Consider the following 15,252-nt stretch of genomic DNA (forward strand, 5'->3'; position numbering starts at 1 on the left):
TTCACACTTCCACTACAGGGGGGATTTGTAGGCATATGCTCACTTATGGTAGTGCTATGTGTGAACAGGGCTTAACCAAGGGCACTTTTTCCCATGTGGTTTTTCCCCTTGGACATCAAGTGTGAAAGGACACTCTAACATATAATACTTTGTACTTCTATATTATATGGATGTGGCACACATGCAAGGGTTGACTTGCATTTTGTGGATACCACACTTTTGGCTCTCTCTCTCTCTCTCTCTCTCATTTCTCTGTGTGAGCTTCTCTACCCTGCACCTAACCCTAATGTGCAGGTTTGTGTGTGTGAGTGTGTGAGTCCAACACCTAACACCTGTGAGTATTGTTAACAAAAATCGTTGGCTTGGCGCCTGCCCAGCCCCTTTGCCTCAGCCAACTCCCCTTTCTCTTGCCTCTTCAAATACGCACTCCAAACGCAAACACATACAAAAGAGCGCTTCTCTGCTATATCTCATATACGCAACAAACACGCAACCTTGACGCCAACAAATCCTTGTACAACTTCAACGGAGCGACTCATTTTTGAAAGAATGAGAAATGATGAGAGAAATACCTAGAATTTCTGACATCTACGATGCCTAGACCCGCATACCTTTTTGATCCTCTGTGTTAGGAAACACAGATGAAAACAAGGTTTTTCCTAAACCAAACCATGAGGTAGTAGGCTAGCTCACCTCCCAATCCACGACTAGCAACTGATCTCCCCCAAGCCAAGGCCAGGGCTTCCTGCACACTCCCATACGCCCGTGTCTAACTGTGGAGCTCTCACTTATATAGTGATAACTATGCCATAAATAGCTAACTTGCTATAGACAGCCATTAAGCTTGTTTTATAAATCCAAGAACGCTAGCCAAGTATATGGTCCCTAATCTTGCTAGATTAGGTCCCTAATTTGTAGATTAGTGTCCAAGTACATAACAAAAGAGGTGTGAGTAACCTCTTGCCATGCCTCTACTACTATTGCAACTCCATCTCACAGGCCTACCTCTTCACTTCTAGGTACTCATCGAAGGGAACCAACTCATTAGAAGGAAGGATTTGGAGCGTTGTCCCTCATGCAAATGAAGGCAAGAGGAGAGCCAACATTTGTGAGGAGGTACATCACAGCAAGAGAACCAAAGAGTTCAAGGTAGAAGACAAATCTATAAGACTTGAGAACTACCATGGCAAGTATGACTCTACCAAAGCTTTATGTTTCATCTCCTAGTTTGAGATTGCCTTTAACGAGAGAGAGTTTCATTGAGGGATCAAAGCTTGGACATGTTGGCATGTATTTGAAAGGGATTGTTGCACATTGGTGGTTGGTTGAGAAGCTTTCCGGATCAACACCATTGCTACACATGGGTTGAATTCAAAAGCAAGTTTTATGCTGAGTTCCTGCCTCCCAATTTTGCGAAGAACATACGCAAAAAGTGGGATTAGTTGGTCAAAAAGAGGGGGAATCAATCGCTTCTTATGTATCAAAGTTTTGGAAGGTACTATTGGAAGTGATTACCTTTATGCAGATTGATGAAGAGCAAATGAAGAGAGTTTAAATCGGGGCTTCAACCCATGTTTCAAGATGCGCTTGAAATCTACACCAATCAAACTTTGCAACAGGTCATAAATTCAGCTTTGGCATCCGAGCAACTCAATGTCAAATGGATGTTATCAAAGCTTGACCTAAGCATGGGACAAGAAAAGGACAAAGCTGGTTTTAACATGCAAAAAGGTAGACAACCACCGAAAAAAGGATGCAAGGAATGCTCCAAAAGCTGAAAATGCCAATGAGAAGAAGCCATGGAACAAGAGGAGCACATTTGGGTTGTCTGAGCAACAAAGGGCACAATACATGCGAGAGTGCAAATGCTTTAATGTGGTAATAAAGACCACATGTCACACCAATGTACAAACAAAAAGCAAATGAGCCTAAAGTGCATGTAAGCATGGTGTCCAATGTGCAGGGTAATGCTGGTCATGCAAGCAAGGATAGAGTAGTATGCAAAGCATGCAGGCAACTTAAGATCAGCCCACCTTATTCATGTTTGATGACTGCTCTACTGACAACTTCATCTCCACTCAAATGGCTACCGCATTGGGGATTGAAGTGGGAGACATGGGATCCAAAATACATGCATGTTCAGCCTTTGTTGAGAAAGATGTGAAGGCCAATCCTCTCATTGGAAAGCTACGAATTCACGTCCAAGACTACCTCAACCACGAGAACTTTCTTATTGCGCATCTCAATGGATGTGACGTATTGCAGAGTAGGTTTAAAGAACACTTGGAAAAGTTCTTACCAATGAATTTGCTGAAATTTGTAAGTAGAAATCACCTTTTGGTCAAATTGTCGGCTTAGCAGGTACATATCCAAGAGATAGCAGCTGAAAAGGACATGGAAAGGCTGGACAGCGGTGCAACTCGCATTTTCTAGTTAATCCAAGGGTTGAAGAAGCAAGAAAGCATGCCAAAAACTATGTGTATGGACTGGTTATGCTGAAAATTGTCTTCTTCTACTTCCTCGTGATGAAAAAGACGCCTCTTTACCCAAGGAGTGAGTGAGAGAGGATAAGCCTTTCCATAGTGGGAGAAGGTGGCCGTTGGGCCATCTCAACAACGGCCACACCTCTCCCATAAGTGGAGTGGCCATTTAACCGTCCACACTCTTTGAATTAATAGAGTGCCTAATTTATAAGATCCTGGCCAGCTGCCATTCAATAATTGCCCAAATTTATTTGTAACATGTCCACCTATGCTTCAATGACGTGTGTGTGCCTAAACTCACTTATGAGTTGTACGGCCGTACTTTAATCAAGTGTGGACGTGCAAAACAACAAAGTGAGCTATAACTCTAGCAAGCTTAGATAAAGAGTTTAGAGTGACACTTACAAGTGAGGTCATAATACAAATTCACGTGCACGATTTACAAGAGGGCACCCCTTGCCTATAACTAGACACAAATCTTGCAGGCGAAAATAGCTGGAGGCATGCAAGCATGCCATGCATAAGAATGTGTTGGATAATTTCCCTTTTATTTAGCTTGTAGCAGTCAATCATTCCAGGCATAGACATTACATCCCAAGCCAACCGGAATACCGCAATCTAGATATGGATGCGGACCAAAATCCCTAGCCTCTCATATCTAGCATACTGGCCCTTGGTGTAGACATCAATCCCCTACAATAAGGTGCGAGTCCACATGACCCTCGGCATAAGCGTAAGTCTCCTTCCATGAGGTGTCATGTCCACAGCCCCGGCTTCTAAGTAGTTGACCTCAACTGAAAAGCCTCCAAGTATGCTTCTAGGAGCTCCGGATACTCTTGGAAGTATACCTCATCCATCCATTTACATGTCTCATGTCTCATGTCTCGCATCCCAGATATAAGTCTTGATGTGAGGTAACTGGAATTGCAACCATATGTGGCTTTCTTCATAAAGCATCTGCAACCTTATTCTTCTTGCGAGGGGTGTGCAAAATAAAATGAAACTTGACTATCCTCATATGCTTCTTCGAAAGCTTGGCTAGCAAAAAATACCGCAAGCTTTGGTGATCTGTTTTAACTATAAATTCAACTCTCAATAAGTAGTGTTTCTAAACTGTAAGTGCATAAATTATAGCCAATATATCTCTCTCATAGATGCCAAGAGAAAGCTCGGCATCATGCAAGTTTTTGCTCTCATATGCAACGACATGTCCTTGATTTAGGACAACTCCTATGCAATTGCCACATGTATCACGTTCAACACTGAATGGCTTTTGTAAATCGAGAATTCACTAAAACTGGTCCCGATGTGATGGCATTCTTGAGCTTAAGGAAAGCATCAATTTCGGGTTTTTTGACCATTTAAACACGGCCCGTTTCTTGAAAAATTAATACAATGGCAAGACAATCATTGAAAAATGAAATATGAACCTCTTGTAATATGAGCATAAACCAAGGAAACTGCGAACTTCATGTATGGATTTGAGTTTTGGCCAGTCCTTAATGGCTTGGATATTTTCAAGATCCATTCGCACACCATATTTAGATACTATATGTCCAAGATAGTGAATCTTCGAGAAGAAGAATTTACTTTTTTTGCCATTAATCATGATCTTATGTTTTCTCAGATCATCAAAGACCACTTTCAAGTGTGTTTTATGCTCTTCCTCATTCTTTGAAAACACCAAAATGTCATCGAAAAAGACACCTGTAAATGCTCTATGATTTCTGAAAATTTAGTCCATCATTCTCGTAGAGACCAAAAGATTTGCGAAAGGTTGTCTTGTGTACATCCTCTCACTTGATGGTAGCGACTCTTGAAATCAATGCGACAAAAGCATAATGAACCATCCAATTTACCCAAGATATCATCAATTCTCAAAATAGGAACGTTCAAGGTTTAGGGGGGCCTTAGTGCTTTCAGAGGCAAGGCATCCTCAAAGGAGAGCTTCATAGAGTTACAGTTGGGGGACCCATCAACATTCTTTTCCTCCAGGAGCACCATCTTTCCGAGGAGCGTACCCATGGTTGTTGGAAGTTTTACCAGGCAAGAGCCACACTTCTGGTCTCCCTCTTTCGGCCCCTCGAGGACATAGGGAGGAGTGTGTATTTCTGTTAGCAAATAGCTCTTGCTAGTAGTTGACAGGCTCAAGTGCCATAGTCTCTGGGCGAGCGCAGTGGGTTACCGTTAGGATTGGAGAGGACTGCATGGGCTTCCTCAATGTTTATGCCCCAAATGCCATAGGTAGAGCCATCTTTTGGAGTACAGTCCGTTAGGCCCTTCCTCAGGCTGACTTTTGGTGCATGCGTGGAGACTTTAACATGATGAGTCAGCAGAGGACAGACTCAGAGGAGGCGCAGCTACAATCTCACGTGCAGAGTACTCTACATGGATGATCCTGGTAGTTAGGGAACAGGACCCTTGGCATCTACCAGAGTTTGGGTGCACCCCCAAAAGCTTGTGCTTCTCACGGTACGATCAAAAGCTTGTGCTTCTCATGGTATGATAGGAGCACCAGCCCCAACCTCTCTCGACTTGATAGATTCTATGTGGGTGAGTGGGCTTGCAGTCACAGGGGCATGATTGGCATCTTGGCGGGCACCACTTTCTCTTATCATGCTCTAGTTATTCTATCCTTAGAGGGCAGGACAGGCATGCGAGCACTATGATTCTGGACAGCCTCATACAAGACCCTGAGATCTACAACAAGATAGAGCAAATATGGGCAGGACTCAAGCCTTTACTCAGCCTCTCATGGTCAGGTTCTCATTCAGGGAGCCCGAGGTGACAGATTCCCCCTTTCTCGCTCGGTCCAGCAGGGTTGTCCACTGGCACCTTACCTTTTCCTATTCGTCGTCGAGGCCATGAGCAGTTTTCTCTCAGCTCAAGAGACGGGGCTCCAAGGATTGTGTCTCCCCCTCCGTACTCAGGACGAGCTTCTCGACTTGGAGTTTGCAGATGACACAACAACATACCTATCCGGAGATGTGGGGAATCTCCAGAGATTCGCAAAGGCGATCGAGATCTTTTGTTGCGCTTCAGGAGCGCAGATCAACTAGCACAAGTCGTGTGGTTTTTGGGTAGGCTCTACACCCGCCCCGACTTGGCACCCAAGGTGGCCTGGAGAGTTATCATTCAGCCGCAATGTAGAGGGGGCCTAGGCATCATTGACCCCGCTATTTAGAGCCACGCCTTGTTGGGCAAGTTGATTGTTAGAGGACTCCTTCCAGGTGGTGAGCCTTGGAAGGACTTCCTCTTGGCCCGGATTTTAGCCCGTACTCCGAGCCTGGGGGCCCTGGCCCGCAGAGCACCAAATGGATCTTCACAGAGATGCAGGCCCGCAGATTTAGCCCAACTTTTGAGGACAGATTTGCAGCCAACCTACGCCGAGCTTGGGATCACCTCAAGCCGGCCCTTGGGCAATTAGCTCCGGTAGCCTTGGAGGAGCGTCTTCGGCAGCCCCTGATCTGGAACTCCCTGATCCGTTTACCCAGTGGCCATATGCTGCTAGGTCTCTTGGAGATTGGCTTGCACACAGACAGCTTCCCCCGGAGGCTCACGGAGAGAGGCCTAGCTGGGATCTGGGGTAGAGACAGACTTAGCCTCGACATCAACTCTGCTATTCCCTAGGACTAGCTGACTCCGTCTAAATCTATGGAGCTCTTTGCTTGGACCGTGGATGTAATACCGACCAAAATGACTGTCGATAGCCCTCGGAGAGAGTCATAAAGGTCAGCCCTAATCTCGGTGAAGCTCAAAGAGTTCACCTCCCCAATTCTACTCAAGGCATCTGCCACTCGGTTCAAGCTTTATTTCCATATCAAAATCTTGCATCAACACAGCCCACCATGCATTTCTCCCCCTCAACTCGGGTCTATCACAAATGTACTTAATCAACTCATGGTCGGTCAGTACAACAAACTTGGTTCCATGGAGATAAGACGTCAAGTTTTCAGAGCACGTATAACAGCATACAGGTCTTTTTCCTACGTGTGCCAATTAATCTGGGTATAGTCAAGCTTCTTGCTTTGAAATGACACAGGTGGAGGGGAGTGTGTTAGAATGTCAAGCAGAGTACCCATGCTAAATAGATCACGCTTGAGCTCTATTATCTCATTGGACTGTAGGATAATTGTGCACATTTTATGTGGATATGCAGCCTCAATTAGATGTGTAAGCAATCCGCTGCTTTACCTAAGAAATCATGTCACTTGTGGCAAGACTGAACCGAGTGGTGCTCCTGCTGGGAGACTTCAAAAGTGAAGTTTGAGGGTATAGATGTCACTCATAGCTTGGATGACAGGAATGCCAGTATCAGTAAGAGAGATGTCTTATGGAGATGGGTACATCTCACAACTTCCTCATCTACAGCTGAATACCCAAATTGCCTTCATCATCATTGAGGGACCATTCTGGCACGTCCAGTCCTTGTAGCCCAATCCTTGATCCACGTCCAAGTACCAATTACCACAATATCCACTTTTCTCAACATCTAAATCGGTTACACAAGCAAAACCAAAGGAACTGAACAAAGAGGCAACAACAATCCCCAAGCTTGTCGAACAAATTGGAATAAAGGCATGCTGTGAAAGTTTCTAGTGAGAAATGCCTAGAAAGGATTGTAATTTGGATTCGAAGCTTGCAATATAAGCGCACTAGAGCATGCTAACTACAATAATACATGAGGCAAGTTCTGCACTAAACCTTTTGGCATTTAAGCACTCGTAAATTACAGTTAAAGATGACAGACAGTGCCACTGATGGAAAGCTCCACAAACATACCGGCATTGAAAGATGCATGCGTCAGTTCAACTAGTCTTTTTAAAGCTAATGCTTGACATTTCATGGCTTGCAAGTTCTCTGCAGCATGACTATCAACTGCCTCTTCCAACAACTTTATAAAGCCGTCTGCATGGTCCAAGGCTGCCTTGTCCTACGCAAAAAAACAATAATAATGAATATACGTTCTTGTATTTCAATAAGCTGAAAGAAAAAAAAATCTTGATGAAAATCAGACTGCAAACTCCACAATCACTAAAATTTAAATAAACCCCCATCCATTTGAACTAACCTCATTCATCTGAAGGCACAAACCAGTCAAAGCCTCTAAAGCAGCTCCTGTATAGAAATATATCAATAATTATGCTAGTTTCATCACCTGTAACCGTAAGTCTCAATAAGCTCTGACCATGATGTACATGCTACTTGAAAAAATCTCTAAACTCCCCATTTTTGGAAATACAATACATACGATGACCAAGGAGATTATCAAGCATTCTTTTCTTTTTTAAGAGATCAATTATTATATTAGAAAGTTTAAAGAGGAGTGTGTGCGTATTTGTATTCTAAAGCAAAAGTTAAGAAAGGCATTCAATTATGGGTGGGTGGTTCTACTAATTCCAGTGGTTGGGCGGTGGCTAACCCATGGGCCGGATGGGGTAGGCTAGAATCAATAGAGTTTTAATAATAAAATTGATTAATAGGAATACGCTTAGAACTCGAGTAGTTAAATGAATAAAAGCCTAGAGACTTCTCTAATGAATAAAAGTAGTTAGAACTCGAGTAGTTAAATAAAAGCCTAGAGACTTCTCTAATGAATAGATTAACGGCTATGCCTGATTCAATTAGGAAAAAAGAGTTGATTCCTTCAAGTTAAGTCTGTATTAGTTTTCCTTCTATCTAGTTTAATCAGATGAAGGGTAGTTCAGTATCTTGACCTCGTTAGAAAAGTTCGTTAAAGAAAACAAAAATGGTGGAATCATCCCCATTTTCCGAGCATGGGAAATTTTCCTGGTTTCGGTTTTCTGAATAACCACCAGCTTAATAATAATAATAGTAATTGGCTCTTTTCCCTCTCCACAATAAGTTGAAAATATCTTGTCCCCAAACTCTTGAGATTTGGTGCGAGTCACTCTTGTCTCAAACACATGCCCTTCAATAAAAGTCAATATCTTCTCCCAAAATGATCTTAGTATTTAATGTTGATGACATAATGCATCGAAGTAAGCTTGTACACAAAGATACGGTGGCGATGGCGTGAGTAGTGTCTCTTCAAAAGAAGGGGGGGGGGAAAAAACTTGACCACAAAGTCTTAAGATTACATTCATCAATAATGCAATTATCTTGTCCCCAAAGACAAAAGTTCATTGTTCAGTGTTCACAATCATGTCTTTCCTACTATACTTTCTGCACCTGCACTTTGGCAGGTTAGGGTCACAACATGATTACACATTCTGATATAGAGTCACAAATCACAATGTTTTAAAGAGTTGAGGAAAAGTTTTTCTTTTGAAATTCTGAAAATGGCTTATATATACTCTTTATGGATCCATTTCTGTCAAGCCTATGGAAAAGAATATGGTATGTAACCAAATCGTCATATTCATCTGTTTTTCTCAGTGTTGGACTTCCCAGAGTGTTTCTCTGAAGTCGAAGTGCTAGCCAGGAGTGTATAGTAGGTCACATGGCTGTGATTTGACGTCTTCATTCTCTGCCACATCTTGTACTTGAATTTCAGTTGTACTACACATCTTTCTTGTACACAATACAAAGTAGTAGTTTAGGACTCTTGTATGTGTTGTATGTGTGTTTACACCACACTCTTCTTTCTATCTCTGGAAAAACCTAGCACATAGGCACAAGTGTTCTACAGTTGGTATCAGAGCCTAGAGAACCTACAAAAAAAAGTTTGTTTTCTCGCACACGTATGCATTGACTACTTGAATGGAGTAGAGCACTTGGATTCCAAGAGTACACAAGTTCGAGTTTGGGAAAAGTGAATATTTGGGTTCTCTTCGTTGCACCTTGGTTAATTGGAGTATATCCCTTCCCTTCCCTTCCTTCATCGCGCAAGGCTGAAATCCCTCATCCGGTCCTTAATCACTTGATATTTGTCATGGATTCACAACTCACTAATTTTCTTTTCAGCATGAAGGCATCCATGGCATGCAAGCGGCTAAAATGGAGGCTATATCTGGATTCTGCCCCTCCTGACAAGATGGAGTCAGCTCAAGCTCCTAGTATTCCGGATCTAGAAGCTACAAGAGCTCCTGCTTTCGGAGCAAGTGTTGGATGATTCCGAAGACCAAGTGAGAAAACTTTCTGGAGGAGGATTTTTCACTCCTTTGAACGCAGGCAAGGATGTACTTGATGAGCTTCGATCCCAGTCCCGCAGTCATCATTCTACACCTGCTTGAGTAGTCGATAAAAGACACGTCGTTCGCGTCACCAACAATCTCCTTCGCGGAGTTCCTCTTCACTGGATTCTCGGACAGTTCCCATTCGCTTTCATCGGCTCAACATCCGGGGACTACCGGTTTGTGGAGTTCTTCCTCCATGCCTCGTGAGGAACAAGCTCAATTATTGAAGCTTCTGAAGCCTACCAAGTTCAACAGGAAGATGGACGAAGACATCATCACCAATTCGACCCACGAGATGGCTACCACATTGGCAGCAGTAGTAGACGGTTCATATATTTTTTAGTTCCATTTGGTGCGTATGGCTTTGACAGGTGCTGCTCTCTTGTGGTGGAAGACCACCTTAGGCACCACTTCGTGACTTTGTTGAGAAGACTGCCACAAGGTGGTTGTAGAGTAGTTTATTCCCGTAGATTACTAGCGTGAATTGAAGAAACAGTGGGAGCGTTTTATGAAGAAACATGGCGAATCGATAACGGACTACCTCCCTTGTTTTTGGAAGCTTTTGCTCATAGTCCCAAGGACCGTCCAGCGGTCCGATTGAGCGTTTTGTGAGTGGTTTGAAACTATTTTTGCACGCAAATGTTTGTGCACATTGGCCCCGTGATCTTTCAGATGCAGTTCGCTCAAGACGCGGGAGAGTTCCAAGTCTAGGACTCAACAACGGGAGCAGCAGAAAGGCAAAGACAAGGGTAGCCAGTGCAAGGCCAAGGATGATGGTTGCTGCACAATGCTTTTATAGTGACTTCACTGCACATCGCAAAAGATTTTCCCATGACCTTGGAGGAGCAATCCGAGCAGGCAGCTTCTTCAAAACCGGTGCAGTCCAAGGAGGCTTCTTCACAACTGTGTGCGTGTGTGTGTGTAAATACATACTGTAAGAAAGGGATTTTAGGATGCAAGATCATTGGAATTCATCCCTCGAGGCATGGCTACTATCAGGTTGAGTTTGATTCGCCTGCAGCTTTGGACAGAGTCATGTAGCTGAGCCTCGTCGCACTGCGTATGGCCCATGCCTTCTTTGCGCAATAGCAGCAGAGCTTCGACTCTCCGTCCAACCCTTTGGCTAATGTCTCACGCTTTCCTATAACACTCTGCTTTCTAGGTCTTAGGAAGGAATACCTTTCTTTCCTCCCAATGATAGGTGGTGCTATCGGAAGAGTGATGAAATCCCCCCCAACCACCGCTTCGGTTCTTGCACGAATAGCTAGGATTCCATCCCTTCGAATCTGCATTGCCTCTCCGGAGTCAGTGCCTCACACCATTTCACTTCTAGTCTACGGGGGAACCCTATTTTGCAAAGTTGAGTACTCTGGCCTCCCAGGTCAATGTTTCATCTACTGACAGATGGGACACCTCGCTAGAGCTTGTCCTCGTCGATAGTCTAGGAGGCCGCCTCTAGTTGTCCGGCAAACACACACCCCCGGCCCCTGCGTAGTGGGCCCCAGCTCAGACGCTCCCCAAGGGGGTGGGTGGGATGCAATGTCACCATTTGGCTCCCTAAACAACAAGGTATCCTAAAATAAATGCAAAGACTTTCTGTGCATTTGGACACCAGTTTGATTGGTGAATCACCCTCGAGATGTCCAATATTTGGGCTTTGTTAATATGATCAGTAGTCCTATGAGATGGATTGATATTTCCAGAGGGATAAGAGCTTTGCTAATATGATCAGTAGCTCGTCTGGTAGTGCTAGTGTGACTAGTAGGCCTGGAGGTGTGACCAGTATGACTGGGAACGCTGAAACTCGGGGTCATCTAGTATGACTAGACCCCTAAGTGAGATACATGGCTTGAGAATGGGGGATTTCCAATGTATATTTGCATATGCACTTCACTTAATGTATGTGCGAAGATAAAAGATTTTCTAGGTGCATGACTTGTTTTCGTGTCCTGCATGCTTGCCCATGTTTGGTCTCGTAGTGCTGGGGACGCCCAAAACTACTGGCTACGAGACTATGTGGATGCCTTTGCTTGTTGATTTGCAATTGGCTTTTTGCATGCATCGAATCTAGCCGTCGAAAGGCTCAAAAATAATGTCTAAGGCTTAGTTATATTTTATAAGGTGGAGTGTTCACACCCACATTAAAAATGGGTGGGCACACAAAATTTTGAAACATCTACATAGGAAGAATCATGCCATTTACGAAGGCTTCTAATGCTTTGAAATAAAATAATATTAAAGCATGGCTGTCCACGTGTGGTTTGCCCACCTCTACAGCATGGGAATCGATGTCGAAAATGGTGGTGGCTGGCCAATGTTAACGGGTTCTCTCACCAACGGGGAGAAGCATGGAGAAGGGTCGGCCAACTGAAGCCAAAGGATCGCGACTCTCACCTTCTCCTACGGCCAGCGAACTGAAGCAAAAAGAATCCCTCTCTCTTTCTTTCAAACAGTCGGCGAACTGAAGTGAAGGGAAACCCCATCTCTCTCTCCCACTCTCTTGCAGTCTTTGAACTGAAGCGAAACGAGTACTCTCTATCTCTATCTCTATCTTTGAGCTGAAGTGAGGGGAAATGGGCGGTATACAGAGATGACCGAGTCATCATTACAGAGAGGAGGCCCGCTTGACGGTGCGCGGCCTATGAGACCTTGCGATTCACGGTGTGGAATTGCAACGGAGCCCTTAGAACAGATGCACGATACTTTGAGGATACTTTCAAACACAGTGATATTGCTATGTATACGGAGACCCATCAGTGCACAAACAAGAGGCTTCCTGACGTACGGGGTTATAGATGGGAATCAGTTTTCTGCCCTCAGCCACGCACAGTGGGAGGTACCGGAGGATCTGGAAGAGTGGCAATACTTTACAAGGAGGAGCTTCGTGACAAAATACATGTGGTACATAGAGATGCAGATGCGAGGTACATGTGGGTCCGAATATGCAGAGAGGGGCTCCGCGAGCTATATGTGGCGGTATGCTACTTTCCCCCAGCCCACTCCAGGTTTGCACCATCAGGAGAGTCGCCCTATATACCACTATATGATGATATCATGAGGTTTGCCAGCATGGGGAGACATATTACTATTAGGAGACTTTAATGCATGTACAAGCACAGAGCAGACAGAGCTGTATGATACTCAAGAGGCTATGTACCGAGAGATCACGGCAGAGGATGTAGGGTTGCAGAGATCAGCACAAGATGAGGGGAGATTACAGATTATGGCAGGCATTTTCTCACTCGGGAGTGCACATGGGTTGGTCATATACAATGGCTTATCGAGATGCAAGGATCAGATGCTCTCACACACTAGAACAGAGCGAGCACAGTGGACTACTTGATGGGATCTCCTTCGTTGATACCTGATGTGCGGGGTTTTACGATTTCCAGTAGGCCCATTGGCATAGCAGCCGATCATGCATACCTGAGTTTCACACTAGTAGGTAGATCCCCGAGAGATGGGCCGGCCACTCATCTACCTAGGTACCCGAGATATCAGTATACACGTGAGACAGTTGGGGTTTACCGAGAATGATCTTTCGGCGCCTTGTGCGGAGGAAGAAACGAGCCTATCTGGCTAAGCTAGAGGAGGAGATCTACCAACTCTTCCTGGGGAAGAACAGCAGAGGGCATGGAAGATGTTTCAGGAGAGACAGCCTGGTACTCCGATTACTGCACCTGAGGCATGGCATACTTATGCTAGAGAGCTATATGATGCACCAGGATAGCCCCCCCACCCCCCTCCACTGGGAGCTAGACCGGCTAGCAGCACCTTTTTTACTATGCGGATGCTGCTAGATGCAATAGACAGGTTATAGAATGGAAAGGCACAAGATCATGATGGGCTAGTTGGAGAGCACTTCTCATATGCACGAGACACTTTGGCTCCGCTCATCGTACATGTGTTTAATCGTGCCATTTGTGAGGGTTTCCCGACAAGCTGGACAGAGCATATCATTGTACCACTCTTTGAGAGTGGGGACCCCATGGTACCAAGCACCTACAGGACGATCATGATTGGTCATTACCTGGCCAAACTATATGGCTCTATATTGGAGTTGGAGCTAAGCCGATGGGCATGGAGGCATGGTCATCGAGCACATGGACACGCTGGCTTCAGGAGAGGACATCTGACACTTCGGGCACTTATTGAAGAGGGCAGGGCACAGAAGAGAAGGATATACTGCTGCTTTGTGGACTTTCGCAAAGCCTTCGATACCGTACCACGTGCCACGCTTATGCACAGATTGCATGACATTGAGGTACCCGAGGATATGCAGTGGGGGATATATGCTTTGTATGAGTCTGTGACAGGCAGAGTCCGAGCTCCAAGCGGACTATCTGAGAGGGTGACCAGCACGATAAGGGTGAGCAGCGATGCCCGCTATCGCCCACCCTCTTTGGATTGTACATTGATGCGGTCTCTAATTATGTAGACAGATTGGGAGGCCCAAGGGTATGCCTGGCAGGGGTGTTGATACCCATCTTGTTATATGCTGATGATATTGTTCTAATCTCAGACTCTCCGGAGGGATTACAGAGACACCTGGATGCATTACAGGCTTTCTATGCGGATAGAGATCTGACAGTGAACCTTGGGAAAACCAAGGTTATGGTGTTCAACACCACACAAGCATGGGTGACGAGATTAGAGCCTCAGTTCACTTTCCGAGGGGAGCCGGTAGAGTACGTCAGGTCATATGTCTACTTGGGAGTTACTTTCAAGGACCGCGTTTCTCCCTGAAGGAGGCAGCAGCAGCTAGATTAGCTCGAGGGCATGCAGCTTGGGGGCAGTTGAGAGGCAGTGTGCACACATACAATTTCACGAGCCACGCACCAAATTGTGCTATTTGATACGCTTGTCACACCGACCCTCCTGTATGGAGCTCCAATTTGGGGGCCCAGTATACATCACAGATCTCAGAGAGGGACAGATGAGGGATGGAGGCAAATGGAGAGACCACTGCTTATGATGATTGCCCGCATGTTTCAGAGCAAATCAGCAATACCACATGAGATTGTTCGGGCTGAGTTGGGTGCCCCACCAGTAGTAACCGAGGCCCTATTCCAAGTAGTTACCTTTTTACAGCGGCTATGGGAGCTCCCTCAGCAGAGGTACTCCCGATTGGCATTGACCTCATCCGTACAGTTGGCAAAGGATGGAGATACTCATTGCTGGTACGCTCAGATGAGATCATGGTTTGACCTACATGGTTTGTGGATAGAGGCACTACCACCCTTTCAGTACAGTCTGGATTGTCCATTTTTGGATCTCACCCGCTCAGAGCAAAACCGCGTGATCAGGATGGATATCATCATAGTGGACATAGAGAGGACATGGACTAGCCCCCTTGAGCCCTCAGGCACGAAAATGGCTCATTACAAGAGCCATTTTCTACACCTCTCACCAGATGATTTTATCACCCACCCGGCGTACATGGATGTACACCTATCACATGGGTTACGTTGTGCCATTGGACAGATCCGTACCTCATCACACCAGCTGCAGATTGAGACACGGCGATATGTGCATCAGATCTTGGATGACCGCATTTGTCAGCTATGCTACCAGGAGGTAGACACAGAGGAACACTACATTTGCCGATGTACAGTCTATTATGAGATCCG

The 15,252-nt window shown here is 45.2% G+C and overlaps 1 protein-coding gene across 4 annotated transcripts in view; it reads right to left on the bottom strand.

Moving 5' to 3' along the window:
• Positions 1 to 15,252, bottom strand: part of NDP1 (Tetratricopeptide repeat (TPR)-like superfamily protein) — a 102,016-nt gene that overhangs the window by 65,757 nt on the left and 21,007 nt on the right. For all 4 annotated transcript variants that reach the window (XM_086799474.1, XM_086799473.1, XM_086799477.1 and 1 more), the window contains 2 exons: positions 7,555 to 7,601; positions 7,266 to 7,416 (listed from right to left, as the gene is read on the bottom strand). In XM_086799474.1, the coding sequence (XP_086655600.1) occupies positions 7,266 to 7,416; positions 7,555 to 7,601 (198 nt within the window). The remainder of the gene's footprint in view (positions 1 to 7,265; positions 7,417 to 7,554; positions 7,602 to 15,252) is intronic.

This window comes from Cibotium barometz, chromosome 6 (genome assembly GCF_041138505.1).
Source record: "Cibotium barometz isolate CiBa-2024 chromosome 6, ASM4113850v1, whole genome shotgun sequence".
Lineage (NCBI taxonomy): Eukaryota > Viridiplantae > Streptophyta > Polypodiopsida > Cyatheales > Cibotiaceae > Cibotium > Cibotium barometz.